Source organism: Loxodonta africana, chromosome 5 (genome assembly GCF_030014295.1).
Source record: "Loxodonta africana isolate mLoxAfr1 chromosome 5, mLoxAfr1.hap2, whole genome shotgun sequence".
Taxonomy (NCBI): domain Eukaryota; kingdom Metazoa; phylum Chordata; class Mammalia; order Proboscidea; family Elephantidae; genus Loxodonta; species Loxodonta africana.
Genome location: NC_087346.1, coordinates 62,554,394 through 62,574,277, shown reverse-complemented (window position 1 = coordinate 62,574,277; position 19,884 = coordinate 62,554,394). Strand labels below are relative to the sequence as shown.

Below are 19,884 nucleotides of genomic sequence, written 5' to 3'. Positions count from 1 at the left end.
TTGCATGTGCAACCCTACTCTTAATCAATGTGATTTTTCAATTACTATTAATCTTACCCCCCTTTTTCCCTTCCACCTCTGGTAACCACTAATAAACTTTGGCCTCTTTACATTTGCCTTTTCTTCTCTTTGTATATAAGTGAGGTCATACAATATTTGTCTTTTTGTGATTGATTTATTTCCCTTAGCATAAAGCCTTCAATCTCCATCCGTACTGCAGCAGGTATCAAGACTTCACTTCTTTATAAACTGAATAGTATTCTCCTGTATGTATGTACCACGTTTTGTTTATCCACTCATCTGTTGATGGGCATTATAGGTAGTTCCACCTTTTGGCTATTGTGAATAGTGTTGCAATGAACATTGGTGTATAGGTCTCTGCTTTCAAGTATTTTGAGTATATACCTAGGCGTGGAATTGCTGAATCATTTAGTTGTTCTATTTTTAGTTTTTTTTTCCTTTTTTTTTTTTATTAACTTTTATTGAGCTTCAAGTGAACGTTTACAAATCAAGTCAGTCTGTCACATATAAGTTTACATACATCTTACTCCGTACTCCCACTTGCTCTCCCCCTAATGGGTCAGCTCTTCCAGTCTCTCCTTTCGTGACAATTTTGCCAGCTTCCAACTCTCTCTATCCTCCCATCCCCCCTCCAGACAGGAGATGCCAACACAATCTCAAGTGTGGCCCTGTTATAATTAGCTCACTCTTCATCAGCATCTCTCTTCCACCCACTGTCCAGTCCCTTTCATGTCTGATGAGTTGTCTTCGGGGATGGTTCCCATCCTGTGCCAACAGAAGGTCTGGGGACCATGGCTGCCGGGATTCCTCTAGTCTCAGTCAGACCGTTAAATATGGTCTTTTTATGAGAATTTGGGGTCTGCATCCCACTGATCTCCTGCTCCCTCAGGGGTTCTCTGTTGTGCTCCCTGTCAGGGCAGTCATCGATTGTGGCCGGGCACCAACTAGTTCTTCTGGTCTCAGGATGATGTAGGTCTCTGGTTCATGTGGCCCTTTCTGTCTCTTGGGCTTTTAGTTGTCGTGTGACCTTGGTGTTCTTCATTCTCCTTTGCTCCAGGTGGGTTGAGACCAATTGATGCATCTTAGATGGCCGCTTGTTAGCATTTAAGACCCCAGACGCCACATTTCCAAGTGGGATGCAGAATGTTTTCATAATAGAATTATTTTGCCAATTGACTTAGAAGTCCCCTTAAACCATGGTCCCCAAACCCCCGCCCTTGCTCCGCTGACCTTTGAAGCATTCATTTTATCCTGGACACTTCTTTGCTTTTGGTCCAGTCCAACTGAGCTGACCTTCCATGTATTGAGTGTTGTCCTTCCCTTCACCTAAAGCAGTTCTTATCTACTAATTAATCAATAAGAAACCCTCTCCCTCCCTCCCTCCCCCCCTCGTAACCACAAAAGTATGTATTCTTCTCAGTTTATACTATTTCTCAAGATCTTATAATAGTGGTCTTACATAATATTTGTCCTTTTGCCTCTGACTAATTTCGCTGAGCATAATGCCTTCCAGGTTCCTCCATGTTATAAAATGTTTCCCAGATCCGTCACTGTTCTTTATCGATGCGTAGTATTCCATTGTGTGAATATACCACAACTTATTTACCCATTCATCCGTTGATGGACACCTTGGTTGCTTCCAGCTTTTTGCTATTGTAAACAGAGCTGCAATAAACATGGGTGTGCATATATCTGTTTGTGTGAAGGCTCTTGTTTCTCTAGGGTATATTCCGAGGAGTGGGATTTCTGGGTTGTATGGTAGTTCTATTTCTAACTGTTTAAAATAACACCAGATAGATTTCCAAAGTGGTTGTACCATTTTACATTCCCACCAGCAGTGTATAAGAGTTCCAATCTCTCCGCAGCCTCTCCAACATTTATTATTTTGTGTTTTTTGGATTAATGCCAGCCTTGTTGGAGTGAGATGGAATCTCATCGTAGTTTTAATTTGCATTTCTCTAATGGCTAATGATCGAGAGCATTTTCTCATGTATCTGTTAGCTGCCTGAATATCTTCTTTAGTGAAGTGTGTGTTCATATCCTTTGCCCACTTCTTGATTGGGTTGTTTGTCTTTTTGTGGTTGAGTTTTGATAGAATCATATAGATTTTAGAGATCAGGTGCTGGTCGGAGATGTCATAGCTGAAAATTCTTTCCCAGTCTGTAGGTGGTCTTTTTACTCTTTTGGTGAAGTCTTTAGATGAGCATAGGTGTTTGATTTGTAGGAGCTCCCAGTTAACTGGTTTCTCTTTGTCATTTTTGGTAATGTTTTGTATTCTGTTTATCCCTTGTATTAGGGCTCCTAGGGTTGTCCCTATTTTTTCTTCGATGATCCTTATCGTTTTAGTCTTTATGTTTAGGTCTTTGATCCACTTGGAGTTAGTTTTTGTGCATGGTGTGAGGTATGGGTCCTGTTTCATTTTTTTGCCAATGGATATCCAGTTATGCCAGCACCATTTGTTAAAAAGACTATCTTTTCCCCAATTAACTGACACTGGTCCTTTGTCAAATATCAGCTGCTCATACGTGGATGGATTTATATCTGGGTTCTCAATTCTGTTCCATTGGTCTATGTGCCTGCTGTTGTACCAGTACCAGGCTGTTTTGACTACTGTGGCTGTATAATAGCTTCTGAAATCAGGTAGAGTGAGGCCTCCCACCTTCTTCTTCTTTTTCAGTAATGCTTTGCTTATCCGAGGCTTCTTTCCCTTCCATATGAAATTGGTGATTTCTTTCTCTATCACCTTAAAAAATGACATTGAAATTTGGATCGGAAGTGCGTTATATGTACAGATGGCTTTCGGTAGAATAGACATTTTTACTATGTTAAGTCTTCCTATCCATGAGCAAGGTATGTTTTTCCACTTAAGTATATCCTTTTTAATTTCTCGTAGTAGAGCTATGTAGTTTTCTTTGTATAGGTCTTTTACATCCTTGGTAAGATTTATTCCTAAGTATTTTATCTTCTTGGGGCCTACTGTGAATGGTATTGATTTGGTTATTTCCTCTTCGATGTTCTTTTTGTTGATGTAGAGGAATCCAAGTGATTTTTGTATGTTTATTTTATAACCTGAGACTCTGCCAAACTCTTCTATTAGTTTCAGTAGTTTTCTGGAGGATTCCTTAGGGTTTTCTGTGTATAAGATCATGTCATCTGCAAATAGAGATAATATTACTTCCTCCTTGCCAATCCGGATGCCTTTTATTTCTTTTTCTAGCCTAATTGCCCTGGCTAGGACTTCTAACACGATGTTGAATAAGAGCGGTGATAAAGGGCATCCTTGTCTGGTTCCCGTTCTCAAGGGAAATGCTTTCAGGTTCTCTCCATTTAGAGTGATATTGGCTGTTGGCTTTGCATAGATACCCTTTATTATGTTGAGGAATTTTCCTTCAATTCCTATTTTGGTAAGAGTTTTTATCATGAATGGGTGTTGGACTTTGTCAAATGCCTTTTCTGCATCAATTGATAAGATCATGTGGTTTTTGTCTTTTGTTTTATTTATGTGATGGATTACATTAATGGTTTTTCTGATATTAAACCAGCCTTGCATACCTGGTATAAATCCCACTTGGTCGTGGTGAATTATTTTTTTGATATGTTGTTGGATTCTATTGGCTAGAATTTTGTTGAGGATTTTTGCATCTATGTTCATGAGGGATATAGGTCTGTAATTTTCTTTTTTTGTGATGTCTTTACCTGGTTTTGGTATCAGGGAGATGGTGGCTTCATAGAATGAGTTGGGTAGTATTCCGTCATTTTCTATGCTTTGAAATACCTTCAGTAGTAGTGGTGTTAAGTCTTCTCTGAAGGTTTGGTAGAACTCTGCAGTGAAGCCGTCCGGACCAGGGCTTTTTTTTGCTTGGAGTTTTTTGATTACCGTTTCAATCTCTTTTTTTGTTATGGGTCTATTCAGTTGTTCTACTTCTGAATGTGTTAGTTTAGGTAAGTAGTGTTTTTCCAGGAATTCATCCATTTCTTCTAGGTTTGCAAATTTGTTAGAGTACAATTTTTTGTAATAATCTGAAATGATTCTTTTAATTTCAGTTGGTTCTGTTGTGATGTGGTCCTTCTCATTTCTTATTCGGGTTACTTGTTTCCTTTCCTGTATGTCTTTAGTCAGTCTAGCCAATGGTTTATCAATTTTGTTAATTTTTTCAAAGAACCAGCTTTTGGCTTTGTGAATTCTTTCAATTGTTTTTCTGTTCTCTATTTCATTTAGTTCAGCTCTAATTTTTATTATTTGTTTTCTTCTGGTGCCTGATGGATTCTTTTGTTGCTCACTTTCTATTGGTTCAAGTTGTCGGGACAGTTCTCTGATTTTGGCTCTTTCTTCTTTTTGTATGTGTGCATTTATCGATATAAATTAGCCTCTGAGCACTGCTTTTGCTGTGTCCCAGAGGTTTTGATAGGAAGTGTTTTCATTCTCGTTGCATTCTATGAATTTCCTTATTCCCTCCTTGATGTCTTCTATAACCCAGTCTTTTTTCAGGAGGATATTGTTCATTTTCCAAGTATTTGATTTCTTTTCCCTAGTTTTTCTGTTATTGATTTCTAGTTTTATTGCCTTGTGGTCTGAGAAGATGCTTTGTAATATTTCGATGTTTTGGACTCTGCAAAGGTTTGTTTTATGACCTAATATGTGGTCTATTCTAGAGAATGTTCCATGTGCGCTAGAAAAAAAGTATACTTTGCGGCAGTTGGGTGGAGAGTTCTGTATAAGTCAATGAGGTCAAGTTGGTTGATTGTTGTAATTAGGTCTTCCGTGTCTCTATTGAGCTTCTTACTGGATGTCCTGTCCTTCTCCGAAAGTGGTGTGTTGAAGTCTCCTACTATAATTGTGGAGGTGTTTATCTCACTTTTCAATTCTGTTAAAATTTGATTTATGTATCTTGCAGCCCTGTCATTGGGTGCATAAATATTTAATATGGTTATGTCTTCCTGATCAATTGTCCCTTTTATCATTCTGTAGTGTCCTTCTTTATCCTTTGTGGTGGATTTAAGTCTAAAGTCTATTTTGTCAGAAATTAATATTGCTACTCCTCTTCTTTTTTGCTCATTGTTTGCTTGATATATTTTTTTCCATCCTTTGAGTTTTAGTTTGTTTGTGTCTCTAAGTCTAAGGTGTGTCTCTTGTAGGCAGCATATAGAAGGATCGTGTTTCTTTATCTAGTCCGAAACTCTCTGTCTCTTTATTGGTGCATTTAGTCTGTTTACATTCAGCGTAACTATAGATAAATAAGTGTTTAGTGTTGTCATTTTGATGCCTTTTTATGTGTTGTTGACAATTTCATTTTTCCACATACTTTTTTGTGCTGAGACGTTTTTCTTAGTAAATTGTGAGATTCTCATTTTCGTAGTGTTTGACTTTATGTTTGTTGAGTGGTTACGTTTTTCTTGGCTTTTATCTTGAGTTATGGAGTTGTTATACCTCTTTGTGGTTACCTTAATATTTACCCCTATTTTTCTAAGTAAAAACCTAACTTGTATTGTTCTATATCGCCTTGTATCACTCTCCATATGGCAGTTCTATGCCTCCTGTATTTAGTCCCTCTTTTTGATTATTGTGATCTTTTACATATTGACTTCTGTGATTCCCTATTATGAGTATATATATATATTTTTAATTAATCTTAATTTGTTTTTGTGATTTCCCTATTTGAGTTGATATCAGGATGTTCTGTTTTGTGACCTTGTGTTGTGCTGATATCTGATATTATTGGTTTTCTGACCAAACAATATCCTTTAGTATTTCTTGTAGCTTTGGTTTGGTTTTTACAAATTCTCTAAACTTGTGTTTATCTGTAAATATCTTAATTTCACCTTCATATTTCAGAGAGAGTTTTGCTGGATATACGATCATTGGCTGGCAGTTTTTCTCCTTCAGTGCTCTGTATATGTCGTCCCATTCCCTTCTTGCCTGCATGGTTTCTGCTGAGTAGTCTGAACTCATTCTTATTGATTCTCCCTTGAAGGAAACCTGTCTTTTCTCCCTGGCTGCTTTTAAAATTTTCACTTTATCTTTGGTTTTGGCGAGTTTGATGATAATATGTCTTGGTGTTTTTCTTTTTGGATCAATCTTAAATGGGGTTCGATGAGCATCTTGGATAGATATCCATTCGTCTTTCATGATGTCAGGGAAGTTTTCTGTCAGGCGTTCTTCAACTATTTTCTCTGTGTTTTCTGTCCTTCCTCCCTGTTCTGAGACTCCAATCACCCGCAGGTTATCCTTCTTGATAGAGTCCCACATGATTCTTAGGGTTTCTTCATTTTTTTTAATTCTTTTATCTGATTTTTTTTCAGCTATGTTGGTGTTAATTCCCTGGTCCTCCAGATGTCCCAGTCTGCATTCTAATTGCTCGAGTCTGCTCCTCTGACTTCCTAGTGCGTTGTCTAATTCTGTAATTTTATTGTTAATCTTTTGGATTTCTACATGCTGTCTCTCTATGGATTCTTGCAACTTATTAATTTTTCCACTATGTTCCTGAATAATCTTTTTGAGTTCTTCAACAGTTTTATCAGTGTGTTCCTTGGCTTTTTCTGCAGTTTGCCTTATTTCGTTTCCGATGTCTTGAAGCATTCTGTAAATTAGTTTTTTATATTCTGTATCTGATAATTCCAGGATTGTATCTTCATTTGGGAAAGATTTTGATTCTTTTGTTTGGGGGGGTTGGAGAAGCTGTCATGGTCTGCTTCTTTAAGTGGTTTGATATGGACTGCTGTCTCCGAGCCATCACTGGGAAACTAGTTTTTCCAGAAAATCTGCTGACTGGGACGCTGGCTCCAGGCTCCGAAAACAATCGCTGCTTCCCTGTATTTGTTCGTTTTCCGTCTCTAAATCTGTGTTTGTTGTTCAGGGTTCGTAGATTGTTATGTACTTGATTGATTCACTTGTTTTTCCGAGTCTTTGTTGCAAGAGGGATCCGAGGTAGCGTCTACCTAGTCCGCCATCTTGGCCCCACCTCAGCGCCCAAGGGTTTTATTGAGGCCTGGTCACATAGGCACTCCATGCCTACCAAAACTCCAGACTCTCCAAAGAAAAGCTGATGTTCAGCACAAACCAGGTATTTGTACAAAGAACCTGAGCACCGTGAATGACACTTGTCAGTTAGGAACTAGAAAGAAGCCAGGTTCCCAGAGGCTGGCTAAGGGCCAACCAGCAAGCAGGCCTTTCTAAAGACAGCAGTCCTAACCCTGCTATGCTGCCTCTTTTCTGCACATGATCTTAAAGATATTCCGTGTGCCCAAGTTGAGTAGCCTTCCCAGTTTGAGAAAATGAAATCATATCAGTGTTGAAGAGAATATTAAATGAAGTACTTTTTGTTCATGGCTCCCTGGAAGAATAAAGCACTCCCCAAGCTTTCCATATGATCCCCCTTCATGTGGAAGGATGACAGTTGAAAAGAGGATGCTGACAAAATTGACAACCCTTTCCCATACCATGTACTGCAATAAAAGTGGCCATGGTATCCAAGGTGAACAGCCAGAAGACCGTATATTTGATGAGCACATTTTCTGAATGAAACATTTTGATGCATGGTTTAACACATAAAAAGGAAATGAGACAGAATACTAGGTTCTATTTACATAGTCACTGATACATGTGAGTTCTTTCCTTAGCAAGAATCACAGGAGCTCAGAATCGATTTGATGGCAACAAGTTTGCTTTTGGTATTTCTCAACCATGTGCATACTTTCCCTTTGACACCAAAAATTTAAAACCAAATTGACTGTTCACTGATAAATAAATTATATGCAATGAATACATGCCCTTCTAGGATCATTAACGATATTATAAATTAAAAACTATATATGATAGCATTGTTTTGCAGTGTATTGATTATCAAACACAAAAAGGAAGGTGTAGAGATTACTAAATACAGGTTGTGAGCTTGTTGCACAATGAGTTAAGTGGACATAATACTTTAATCTTAAAAACAATTGCAGTATAAAAATAAGAACTTTGCCACATGTTATTAACTGCATATGAAGTTTGAAAAAATATGCTTCAGAAGTTTTTGTTGCCAATTTTCTGTACACAGCTGTGAGAAGAAATAAGTATTTTATGTTATAAATCTAATGTGAACTCTTCAAATTTGTTTATGTAAATGTCATTGTCCTAGGGAAAACTATTAATTGGCAATTTATCTATTGATCAATATAAATTCAAGTCTTCTTAGTCCTGAAAACACTAGCAGGAATAAAGAGACACATCATCATAATAATAAACAGATAAATTGCATAGTATGTTAAAAAGTGATGTTGAACTTGTTGTTATCGTTCAAAAAGAAGATGGTAGCTGGTAATTTTCTGAGAGAAAAACTAGTGAAGGTCTTTGGAAACAGTATTTCCGTCAATATCTATATCCATGTACAGGGATCCTTTAAAAAGTGATAGCACTGTGGATAAAAGAAAAAGCAGACAAAGGTAAGGGGAATCAGAGTCCTGTGGGATGTGTGTGTGGATGGGGGTGGATTTCAGCATCACTAAATCAGGGTAGGCTTCATTTGGGAGAAAAATGTAGTAAACCCTGCTAGGAACTGAGGATTTTTATTGAAGAGTAGAAAGCAAGATCCTGGCTCAAAAAGCTTTGTAATTTTGCTTTAGAAAAAAATTGATAGTAAGCGTAGCTATGAAACAGTGTGATGTTTTGTGTTTTTGTTTATTTTATATTTTCTGAGGTGTGGTTATGGACACTATTTTATTTTAAAATTATTTTGTCTCTGAAAGGAAAGAAACAGCACATCACGTACGCTAACTACTAAATAAGTGTCACACCCATTACTGTCAAGTTGATTCCGATTCATAACGACCCACCCAAGTCTGTAATCTTTTTAGAAGCAGACTGCCACATCTTTCTCTCGTGGAGCCACTGGTGGGTTTGAACAGCCGACCTTTCCGTTAGCCACCAGCAGCTTAGCCATATGAGTTCACTGTTACAGAAGTTTAAGGTCTTATCAAGAACCAGGTGTTTGTTTGGGCAAATCTCGTGGAACAGGAGGACTTGGACTGGGAGTTCATTCATTCAACAAATGACACACTGTTTTGAGTGTAATATATATAAATTCATTTTGTTGGAAACAATGAACAATGAGATTTTTGAGCAGGAATAGGCCATAATCATGCATGTCCACATTCCTTTAAGATAACATGGAAACCTAAGTTTTTATTTCTCTTGAACAACTATTCATGAATTGGGTGGTAGAGTTGTAAGGTGAGTATAATTTTAAATTTATGAGAAACAGCCAACCATTTGGCATTTCCACCAGCAATGTGTTGAGTTCTAATTGCTCCTTATCCTTGCCAGCACGTGGCATTTTCAGTATCTATTATTTTACCCATTTTAATAAGTTTTGCAATTGTATCTCATTGTGATTTCATTTTGCATTTTTCTAAGGACTAAAGGTATATTTTCCAGATTGTATTTTTAATTCTTTTGATTGAAGTTTATGATTTTGAAGAAAAAGGAGAAAATAGGAAATGCAAACAATTGATAACATCAAGTAAAAGCATTTAATTTCCTAGGTCATAGTTTCAGATAACAAAATAATAGTTTACTGGCAAGGGTTAGAGGAACTCTTCTGGGACAGGGCTAATACAAATGGCTAAGACAGCTGATATGATCAAATATGCTTTAAAATGGTGTTTAAAGGGTTGAGAGAAAAGATCTCAGAAAAAAATGATCAATAGACATCAAATAGAAAGAACAAAGATAGCTAATAATTTCCTTGGAGAAAAACTAGTAAAGATTGTTGGAAACAATATTTCCATCAATATCTACATCAGTGAACAGACTATGAGTAGTTATAACAATTAATTTGAAATTTTAATACAACCAAATAAATATTGGCATTTCTAGGAGTTGTTGGGAAGGGAAATATTTCAGGAGCAATGCAAAGATAAGCTTTGTTCCATAGGAACAATTTAAATGAAGAAGCAGAAAATGTATGTACCTATCTGGAATATCTATACATCTCAAGGTAGAAACGTTTTAGATAACACTGGAATAAGGTAAAAGATAAAGTGCCAATGCTGTATGGGCATCTTATCTAGAACAGAGGTATGCAGTTCATTTATGTAATGTTTTCCTTTATGTATTTCAAAACTGGCCCAGAGGCAAAATGATAGGTGTCCTCACTTATCTATTAAAGAATTCATTCTGCCACAAACAGGGATCAGTTATGTGCTCTCTGCATCTTTATTGTTTAAATAAAGAAATGAAAAATAAGACCTTAATGTTAAAGTAGAAGTAGCCAATAAAAATTAAAATTAAATAAAACAATATACTAAACAAAAAAAAAAAAAGTTGCCTTGGAGTCACTTCTGACTCATAGCGACCCTATAGGACAGAGTGGAACTGCCCCATAGGGTTTCCAAGTAGCGCCTGGTGGATTTGAACTGCCACCCTTTTGGTTAGCAGCCATAGCTCTTAACCACTACATCACCAGGGTTTCCATACTATATAATAAAAATAGTATATAATTATTATTGTTCAGTGCATATGCACCACCCATGTGTCAGTTTATCATTCTTTGTTGGCTTTTATGTTGCTATGACGCTGGAAGTTATGCTGCTGGTATTTCAAATACTGGCAGTGTCACCCACGGTGGACCAATTGCAGTGGAACTTCCAGACCAAGAGAGACTAGAAACAAAGGCCTGGTGATCTGCCTTCAAAAATTAACCAATGAAAACCCTGTGGATCGCAACAGAACGTTCTCCAATATAGTGCTGGAAGATGAGCCCCCTAGATTGGAAGTCACTAAAAATACACAATAGGCTGCAACAATGGAGTCAAACATACCAATGATCATGGAGCTGGCACAGGAGTGGGCAACGTTTCATTTTGTTATATGTAAGTTCACCATGAGTTGGAAATGACTTGATGGCAACTAAGAAAAACAACACAGTGTATGATAGAGATTATGTATAATATATATTATTTATAATGCAAAAGTATATTGTGCATAATATAAATAAATAAAGTAGAAAAATGTCTATTTATTAATCATATGCTTGCTGAGTAGGTTCTGAACGAGTACCAAGAAAGGCTTAAATGGTAAATTCAACTCAGTCTCTCTTCTCACGGAGCTCATACATTTAACAAGTAATTATCACAAAGAATGATGGATCTTAGCAATGGCAGGGTCACTTGAAAAGTTAAGGAGCTTTCCAATCAGTTCAAATCTGACATGAACATTTATGAAATATGAAAGTAGGATTAATAAAAAAAAAGTAACAGGAGCAGATATTAGGGTCGGGAAAGCAAAAAGCAGAATAAATCGAGACTTACGAAATATTTCAAGACAATGGCAAAGGAATTTGAGTCATGTTCAGAGCAGGAAAATGAATATTGAAGGATTAGTTATGCTACAGGCAGAAGACAGTAGAATGTTGAAGTGGCAGAACTGTTCAACTAATCACACTGATCTCTATCAAACACAATCAGTGGGCTGGAAAGGAGTTGACATGTTACTGAAGTCTAAGGTAGGAGACAAGTTGTAAAGAATTTACTTGAAATGATTTCATGTCTCTAAGAAAACACGCCAATCACACCGTAAGGTCAAACTCTATGTGATCATTGAGCAACTGTGAAGAAGGGACAAAGTATTGGATAAGAATCTGGTCATCTGTTCTATCAATCATTAATTTGGTTTTTCATCTTTTAAAAGACTTTTTTTTTTTTTTTTTTAGCAATTTCTATATGTCAGGCATTGTCCTAGGCAGTAATGATACAAAGTTTAAAAATTAAAGGACCTGAACCCCGACCTCACAGACGTTCACACTGTATTTTGAGTGCATGTGAACAATTACAGCAGAATGTGATAAGTTCAGTGAGAGAAGGGAGGATAAGACTATCCAGAGATTTAAAGTAATTAACTCTTCTGGTGGGGATGAGAGAAGGTGTCAAAAGGAAAAGGATACTTTAATTAAGTCTGATTTTTGTTGTTAATTCAAGAATAGTCTATTGGGTACTAATATTTGCAGGTATATTTAAAGGCATCTGACCATTTTTTAAGTATTTTAGTGACAAGATAGAGAAATGAGTCAGATGATGCGCAAAAGCAGATTTGTAGCAGACTGTATAACAAGCATCAGTAATTTCACCTGATTGCCAAGCAACCTGTTGTTCTGTGTTATAAGGCTCTTGGCTCTGATCCATTAAGTATTTCTATCCATGACTTGGATGAAGACATAATGCATACGTTTGGAAATTATAACAAAGCTGGGGAGGGTGATTCAAACATTGCCTGCAGGATAAAAAAAATAGCAAATGGTTCCTATGGAAAGAAATGGTAAGTCAAGTCTAATAAATGTAATTATTATCAATTATTATCAATACTAATTATAAATTCATATTAAAATACATTAAGTAAATGCAAGATTTTGGAGACCTTTGGCGACATCAGAGCAATTAGGACATGAGGTGATACAGATGCGGAAATAGTCGATGAACGTTTAATGCTTATGTGACATTAATAGAAGTGTCAAGTCATAGCAGCAGGGGTAACTAGTAATTGTCTCACCACACCCTGCCCTGACTAGAGTCAGTGTGTCTAGTTCTGAGTGCCATGGGCATGATTTTCTGGACTAGAAAAAATCCAGTCCCAGTGCCGTCGTCTGGACTAGAGTGTGGGTTATTTTGGCAGGGACTGGAGACCAGAGATACCTACAACAGCAAGAAAGGCAAAGACAGGAGCTTAAAGCATCAACAGCAGAAGTCGGTGCAGACAAGTGGATGAGGCATCATGGGTGGATTATCAGTAGGCAACCTGGGAAATTTCTGTCCTAGAAGACACACAGTGCATAGCGTCACCAAGAGCTGGCTACTACAGCAATAAGAGAAGGCGCAGGCTCCTAATCAGACTCAAGTCGACCTCTCCTCCATATGAAGAACTCTACAAAGGAATTGGAATAAAGAACAAGACAGTAACTCTGAAATGACTCAAAGAGGAACAGCAAGGAAAGAGCCCAGTCCTGGCGGTATGGGACACAGGAGATAAGGAGGAGAAAAATGGAATTTTTGTCCTGTACATTAAACAGAAGGCAAATCCTTTTATCTGTAGAATTAGATAGAGCCAATATTAATACAGAGATTAAAAATTATTTCTAGAGTTTCTTAAATTCCCACTGCCTGGTACAGGCTTCATCCCTGATTCAAGGGCAGGACTGAGTCTGCAGGTGAGAGTGGCATTTTCTCATCCAGGAAAATTAGAATTATAGAGTTGGTCATATTGCATAAATTATTTAGTGTTTCCAACTTCACTGCACAATTTATTTATCCATTCTTAATTAAACACGTTAGTTGGACACAATCATGTGAGTTATCAGGGTGCTAGATTCAGAGAATGTGAAAGTAGTAAACCCAGTGCTTTGACTTAAAGAACTCACACTTCTGTTGGTAATGGAGAATCACTGAAGTTTTTTAAATTAGCAAATAATGAGCTAGGTTTTAGAATGATAACTATTCACGTCTTTGGGGAAAGAAATGATGTTAAAGAGATGTGGGCCAGTTTGAAACATTTGTTAGAGGTATTACATACATGTAATATTTCTCACGCATTTCTTAACGAGAAGACTGGTTTGTGGAATATAGAAAAGTATATCAAAATAATTCAAGTTATTTTTTAACTACATAAAACCTGTTAAACCAAACCTGTTGTCCGGTTATAGCGGCCCTTTAGGACAGGATAGAACTGCTCCATAGAGTTTCCAAGGAGTGACTGGTGGATTCAAACTGCCAACCTTTTGATTATCAGCCGAGCTCTTAACCATTGCGCTACCAGGGCTTCTTAATTGCATAAGCAATATATTAATATATTTTCTTAAAAAATTCTAATAATACATGTTTGGTCATATTTTTATGTGAACTTAAATTATGAAAATGTAAAATAAAATGTATATACAGTATTTACAGATATCATGTCAGGAGCAAAATATTAAACAAAGCAAATACCTCGAATGAAAAAACATCAGCAATCATGTAATTTGAATTAAGAGAACAATAACCTGTTTAAACTATTGCCACAAGGTGGCGCCATAGCGGCAGCTGTGGCCTGTAGTGTAACTTCTTCCAACCCTTTTCTCTACATTTACATAATTATGTATTATGCTTATAATCATATTCATAGTTTGAGGTTTTCTAAATAAATGAAACTATTTTTTTTATTCTATATAGAATGTATCAACTGTATTGCTATCTTCAATTAACCAAATGTGCTGAGATTCTACCTCATTCTTTAACTGCTGTCTAATATTCCTTCCTGGAAACCCTGGTGGCGCAGTGGTTAAGTGCTACAGCTGCTAACCATAAAGGTCGGCGGTTCAAATCCACCGGGTGCTCCTTGGAAACGCTATGGGGCAGTTCTACCCTGTCCTATATGGTCCCTATGAGTCGGAATCCATTTGATGGCAATGGGTTTTTTTTAATATTCCTTCCTGGGAACATGTAGTTTATTTAAAAAGCTCCACATCAACGGTCTTTTAGATGTCTTTTAGTTTTTCACTAACGCAAATGGTGTCATAAAGATCATCATTAGAAAATTGTCTTTTTGCACATGGGCAAGTGTGTCTGGAGTATATATTCTACCAGGAGAAATTTCTGGCTCATAGAAAATAACTTTTTAATTCTGACTATATGATCAAATTGCTCTAACAACTTAAACGCGAACCAAAATTACGTGAGCATGTCTACTTTCCTTCATGTCTCCCGAACCCAAACCCACTGCCGTCGAGTAGATTCCGATTCATGTCTCCATCACTGAATATTTTATTTCAAAATTTTGCCACTGACGTAGAAATGATATGTTACTGTTTTATTTTACTGTTTCTTAATCAGCAGTGAGGTTAAATACATTTAAAAATTTTAGTGAGAATCTGTATATTTTTGTTCAGTAACTTGTCTGCTCATTGTCTTTGTGAATTTTTTTTTAGGGAAATGTTATTTTTCCTTTGAATTAATCACAGCTCCTCATGTTTTATGGATTGTTACATCTTTTCAAAACCTTTTCTTCTGTCACTTATCGTTGAATTTTGAGAAGGATGGCTTTAAATGCACACAAGTCTTAATTTTAGATGGTCAAATTTAAGAATGTTTTATCTTATGGCTTCTGTTTTTAGTTTTCTATTGTTTTGTTTTGCTTTGAAGGAGCTACCTAAAATTTTAAATCCCTATAAAGGTATTATCCGTTGATTGTAACACAACCATTGGACTGTACCTTTTTTATTTACATTTAGTATTTTTGTACACATAGGACTTATGTTTTATATAGATATACAACTATCTTATTTCTACTTATTAATACACACTTTTTCTTCATTATGTTTTAAATATTACCTTTATCAAGCACTAGTCCTGAATATACATGATTCTGTGCCTAGATATTCTCTTCTATTTGACAGTTGAACAAAATCTAAACATTCTCATACAAATAAAGGCAATGAGTCAGAGAATTATCCGCCAGAACGGAAACGGGGCTCACAGAACTAAGGGGTTTAAATGTGGTCCTGTGCCATCATTGTCAGGTGACCGAGACCTGGGAACTCATTCATCTGATTTCCTATTCAGTATTCTTCCCCTTCGGCTGCAAACTGTGATTTCAGAACAACAAGAAAATAGGTCGTTTTAACTTCTCTTATCCTGATTCTTTTCAGAAACAGAGGAGTATTCAGGCTGCAGCAGGTCCCCATGCCAGAATGGGGGCACGTGTATAAATGGAAGGACCAGCTTTACCTGTGCTTGCCGACATCCTTTTGCTGGTGACAACTGCACTGTAAAGCTGGTGGAAGAAAATGCTTTAGCTCCAGGTAAGAAAAGCACATGCTTGCTTGGATTTGCACAACGTCATAAACAGAGCTTTTTTTTTTTTTTTGAACATATGTATCAATGGATATTTAAGTCTACTTAACAGGGTCGCTGTGAGTCAGAATTGACTCGACGGCAGTGGGTTTTTTTAATCTAGATTCACTTAAAAGTTAATTCCTTTTACTTCTGAAATTTCCTGTATAATGTAAAATGTCCTTTTACAAATTGAAATGTGTTTTTGCTAAGTAAATTCATGTTTACATGCACTTGTTGAAATTTTTAATGCTAGAAAATCCTACCGTTAACCCTTATTTTTTTTACTTGTACATCTTAAAAGAGAATAAAAACCCATTGTCATCGAGCCAATTCTGACTCATAGTGACCCTATAGATCAGAGTAGAATTTCTCCTTGGGTTCCCAAGGCTGTAATCTTTACTGAAGCAGACTGCCACATCTTTCTCCCTTGGAGCGGCTGGTGGGTTTGAACCACCAACCTTTAGATTAGAGACCAAGCATTTAACCACTGCACCATCAGGACTCCTTTTGAAGGAAAATACAAATGTATGTATCAAGAAAATACAGATGTACATATCTAACTTCTATAAACTCTCCTCAGACAAGTTGTTACAGAAATACACCTTTGATTCATGTCAGATATGGACATTTTAATGAGGCTTTTTTTTAGTATGTGCTTAGCAGCATCTCTTCCATGAATGTTAAGCTAATATTACCATTTTGACTGGGTTAGGGATGTCAGAATATATTTAAAAAAAAGAAAAAAGGCACTTTGTTTTACTCAATATGTATGTCCATTTAACTTCTTAAGTATTGGTTGCTTTGGATTTATTTCAAGAGTACACCATTCCCTGGTGTAATAATTTGGAAACAGATAGGGAGAATGGTTGTATAACTTGAAGAATGTAATCAATGTCACTGAATTGTCCATGTAGAAATTGTTGAATTGGGAAATGTTTTGTTGTGTATATTTTCACCACAATAACAAAAATGAAGCCTACACCATTTCTGATTTTTATACAAGAAAATACGTGTAGCTTTTAAAATATGTTATCTTCAATGACAGCAAAAAGTGTATTTGAAATCAGACTTTGCTTAATAATATGCTACATAAAAAAAAATAGTGAGGAATAATTTTTTTAAGTCTATTTTTAAATCTCAGCCTTTGTAAGTATATTTGGCATTAATTACACAGGAAATTGCTTTTGTCTACTTTATAGTGCATATGACTTCGTTTGGTTTCCATTTTAGCCTCTAGAAACTGTTTGACAAGATGCTAGGAAAATTGTTTCTACTTCGTGTCAGCTTCAATTCCTGCAAGGGGCTTTAAAACATTCTGGCATACCATAATAATCATACTGCGTTAGAATTCCTTCAGCTCTGAGGAGATCAAAGACACGTGAAATTAATCTCTGAGGCATTTCTGTGAGGGAGGTATCCAGTGTTATTTTCATTCTATCCTGGAGAAAGTGAGGCTCCACGAGGCTAAGCGACTTAGGATAATTCAGCCAAGAGAAGATGCAGACATCCAGACATATTCGTCCTTCTTAAATCAGATGGATGACCTTTTTCCTTCTGGTAGCATTTTCTGTAACTGATATGAGGGAAGAGAAAAACATGAGAATTAACTTTTTTCCATTTTTTTTCTATAACAGATTTTTCTAAAGGGTCCTACAGATATGCACCCATGGTGGCGTTTTTTGCATCTCACACATATGGAATGACGACCCCTGGTCCTATCCTGTTTAATAACTTGGATGTCAATTATGGAGCTTCATATACTCCAACAACTGGAAAATTCAGAATTCCATATCTTGGTGTGTATGTTTTCAAGTATACCATTGAGTCATTTAGTGCTCATGTCTCTGGATTTTTAGTGGTTGATGGAATAGACAAGCTTACATTTGAGTCTGAAAATATTAACAGTGAAGTGCACTGTGATAGGGTTTTGACTGGGGATGCCTTATTAGAACTAAACTTCGGGCAGGAAGTGTGGTTACGACTTGTAAAAGGAACGATTCCAGCCAAATTTCCCCCTGTTACTACATTTAGTGGTTACTTGTTATATCGTACATGAGTACGAAAGACAATCACCTTTACTGAGAAGCTGCCAGCATTTTCATTTCTCTTTCCATGCACATCTGCTCTGTTTTGAGTTGTCTACTCAAAATGAAAATCAACTTCTTTTTAAGTCAGAGTAAAGCTGTAAGTCTGTTTGTTCAAATAAAATTATTTGAATATCTTTTAGATAGTCCACATATGATAGAGTTCTCCTTACACCTAAAGAGATCTCGTGGCACAGAAAACAAAGTACATTTATTATTATAACTGTTCTTGTTTTGTCACTTTAAGTCATCCCAATGTAAAGTAATCTTAGAAAGTGGCAATCGGACAATATTGTCAGTCATAATAGTCTTTCCAATAAAACATTTAACTTTTGTTATTCCCTGTGTATATAAACAGATAACACACCTTTCCTAAATTCACAAATTCAAATAAATTACTCCAAGACTAAAAAGTAGTTTTTAATTTTTATTTCCTTGTTGTCAAGTTGATATTTTAAATAATAAATTTTGTATATATTAAAATTTCCATTGGTAATCAAAATTAAGAAAGTCGAACTTGAAACTTGAAATACGCTTAACTCTTATTTTCCTCTTCCTGTAATTATCAAATAAAGTAGTAATTGACAAATGTTTGAACATTTCATCTACCTCCAAGGGTACAGAATTGAATCCTTTGCTTGTCCCCATTTTACAAATTCTACAGAGGAAGACATAAAATCTTCTTTCTCTAGTGATTATCCGTCTACTGCAGTACACGCTGATTTTCTTTTTTTTTTTTTACAAAGGGTACAAAATATTCCATGGTAGTTCTAAGATATATGCGTTGCCCATTATGGCCTGTGTTTTTCTAAACAAATTGCATGTAATAGCTCTTTTATTCCTCACAAAAACCATTATAAGGTGGGTACTATTATTATTCCATTTTTACAGTTGAAAACACTGAGACACACAGAGAGAGATTAAGGAATGTGACCAAGGTCCACAGCTAATAAGCATGGGGCAGGACTGGGAATTGGCCCGTCTCTTCTCTAGAGCCCACATCCATTGTTTCTTTATATTGCTCCCACAGATGTACCAAAATTTATTCAACTAATCTCTTATCAATGGACACTTAGCTATTTCCAATTTTTTCATCCTAAGAAATATTATTATAATGAATATCCTTAAACATACATTCCTTACATATTCGACAAAATATCTCTAAAGAATCTATTCCTATAACTAACAATAAAACAATAATGAAATTTGAGAGTCTTTCAATATGGCAACCATTTTCCATGAATTTTAACTTACTTAATGCTCACTATAACCCTATAAGAGCCTGGTGGCACAGTGGTTAAGAGCTACAGCTGTTAGCCAAAAGTCAGCAGTTCAAATCCACCAGTCGCTCCTTGGAAACCCTATACATGCAGTTCTACTCTGTCCTATAACGTCGCTGTGATTTGGAATTGACTCCAGTGGGTAAGGGGTATAATCCTACAAATTAAGTATTGTTATCATTCTTTTTCCTTCCGTAAGAAACAGAGGCATATAGAGAGCAAGTATTTTCCAAATATCACAGTAAATTATAAAGAACTTCTGGAACAAAGAATAAACATTTTTTTTTTATAAGTAGTGTCAAATTGCCTTTAAAAAGATTTGTACCAATTCGAAGTCTCTTCAATATGTAAAACATTGCTCTTTAACACCCTCACCAAAACTTACAATTTTTAAAATATTGTCCATCTTGAAAGTAAAAATAGTATCTCCTTGTAGCAGACCAGATTTTTTAAAAATTTGCCAAAACTTCAAAACATGTATTCATAAAAAGATTTGTATGCAAATGTTCACAGTAGCTTTATTTTTAATAGCCAAAAACTGAGAACAACGCAAATGTCCGTACTCTGGTATATCCATATAATAGAATACTACCAAGCCATAAAAAGAAATGAACATGTATGTATGGATCACGTAATAATTTTGCAGGAGCAGATTTCAAACT

The 19,884-nt window shown here is 36.1% G+C and overlaps 1 protein-coding gene across 1 annotated transcript in view; it reads left to right on the top strand.

The window, feature by feature from the left end:
• Nucleotides 1-18,326, top strand: part of MMRN1 (multimerin 1) — an 81,248-nt gene extending 62,922 nt beyond the window's left edge. The window contains exons 7-8 of the mRNA XM_003414080.4: nt 15,678-15,824; nt 17,493-18,326. Of these exons, the coding sequence (XP_003414128.2) occupies nt 15,678-15,824; nt 17,493-17,914 (569 nt within the window). The 3' untranslated portion in view covers nt 17,915-18,326. The remainder of the gene's footprint in view (nt 1-15,677; nt 15,825-17,492) is intronic.
• Nucleotides 18,327-19,884: the final 1,558 nt, after the last annotated feature.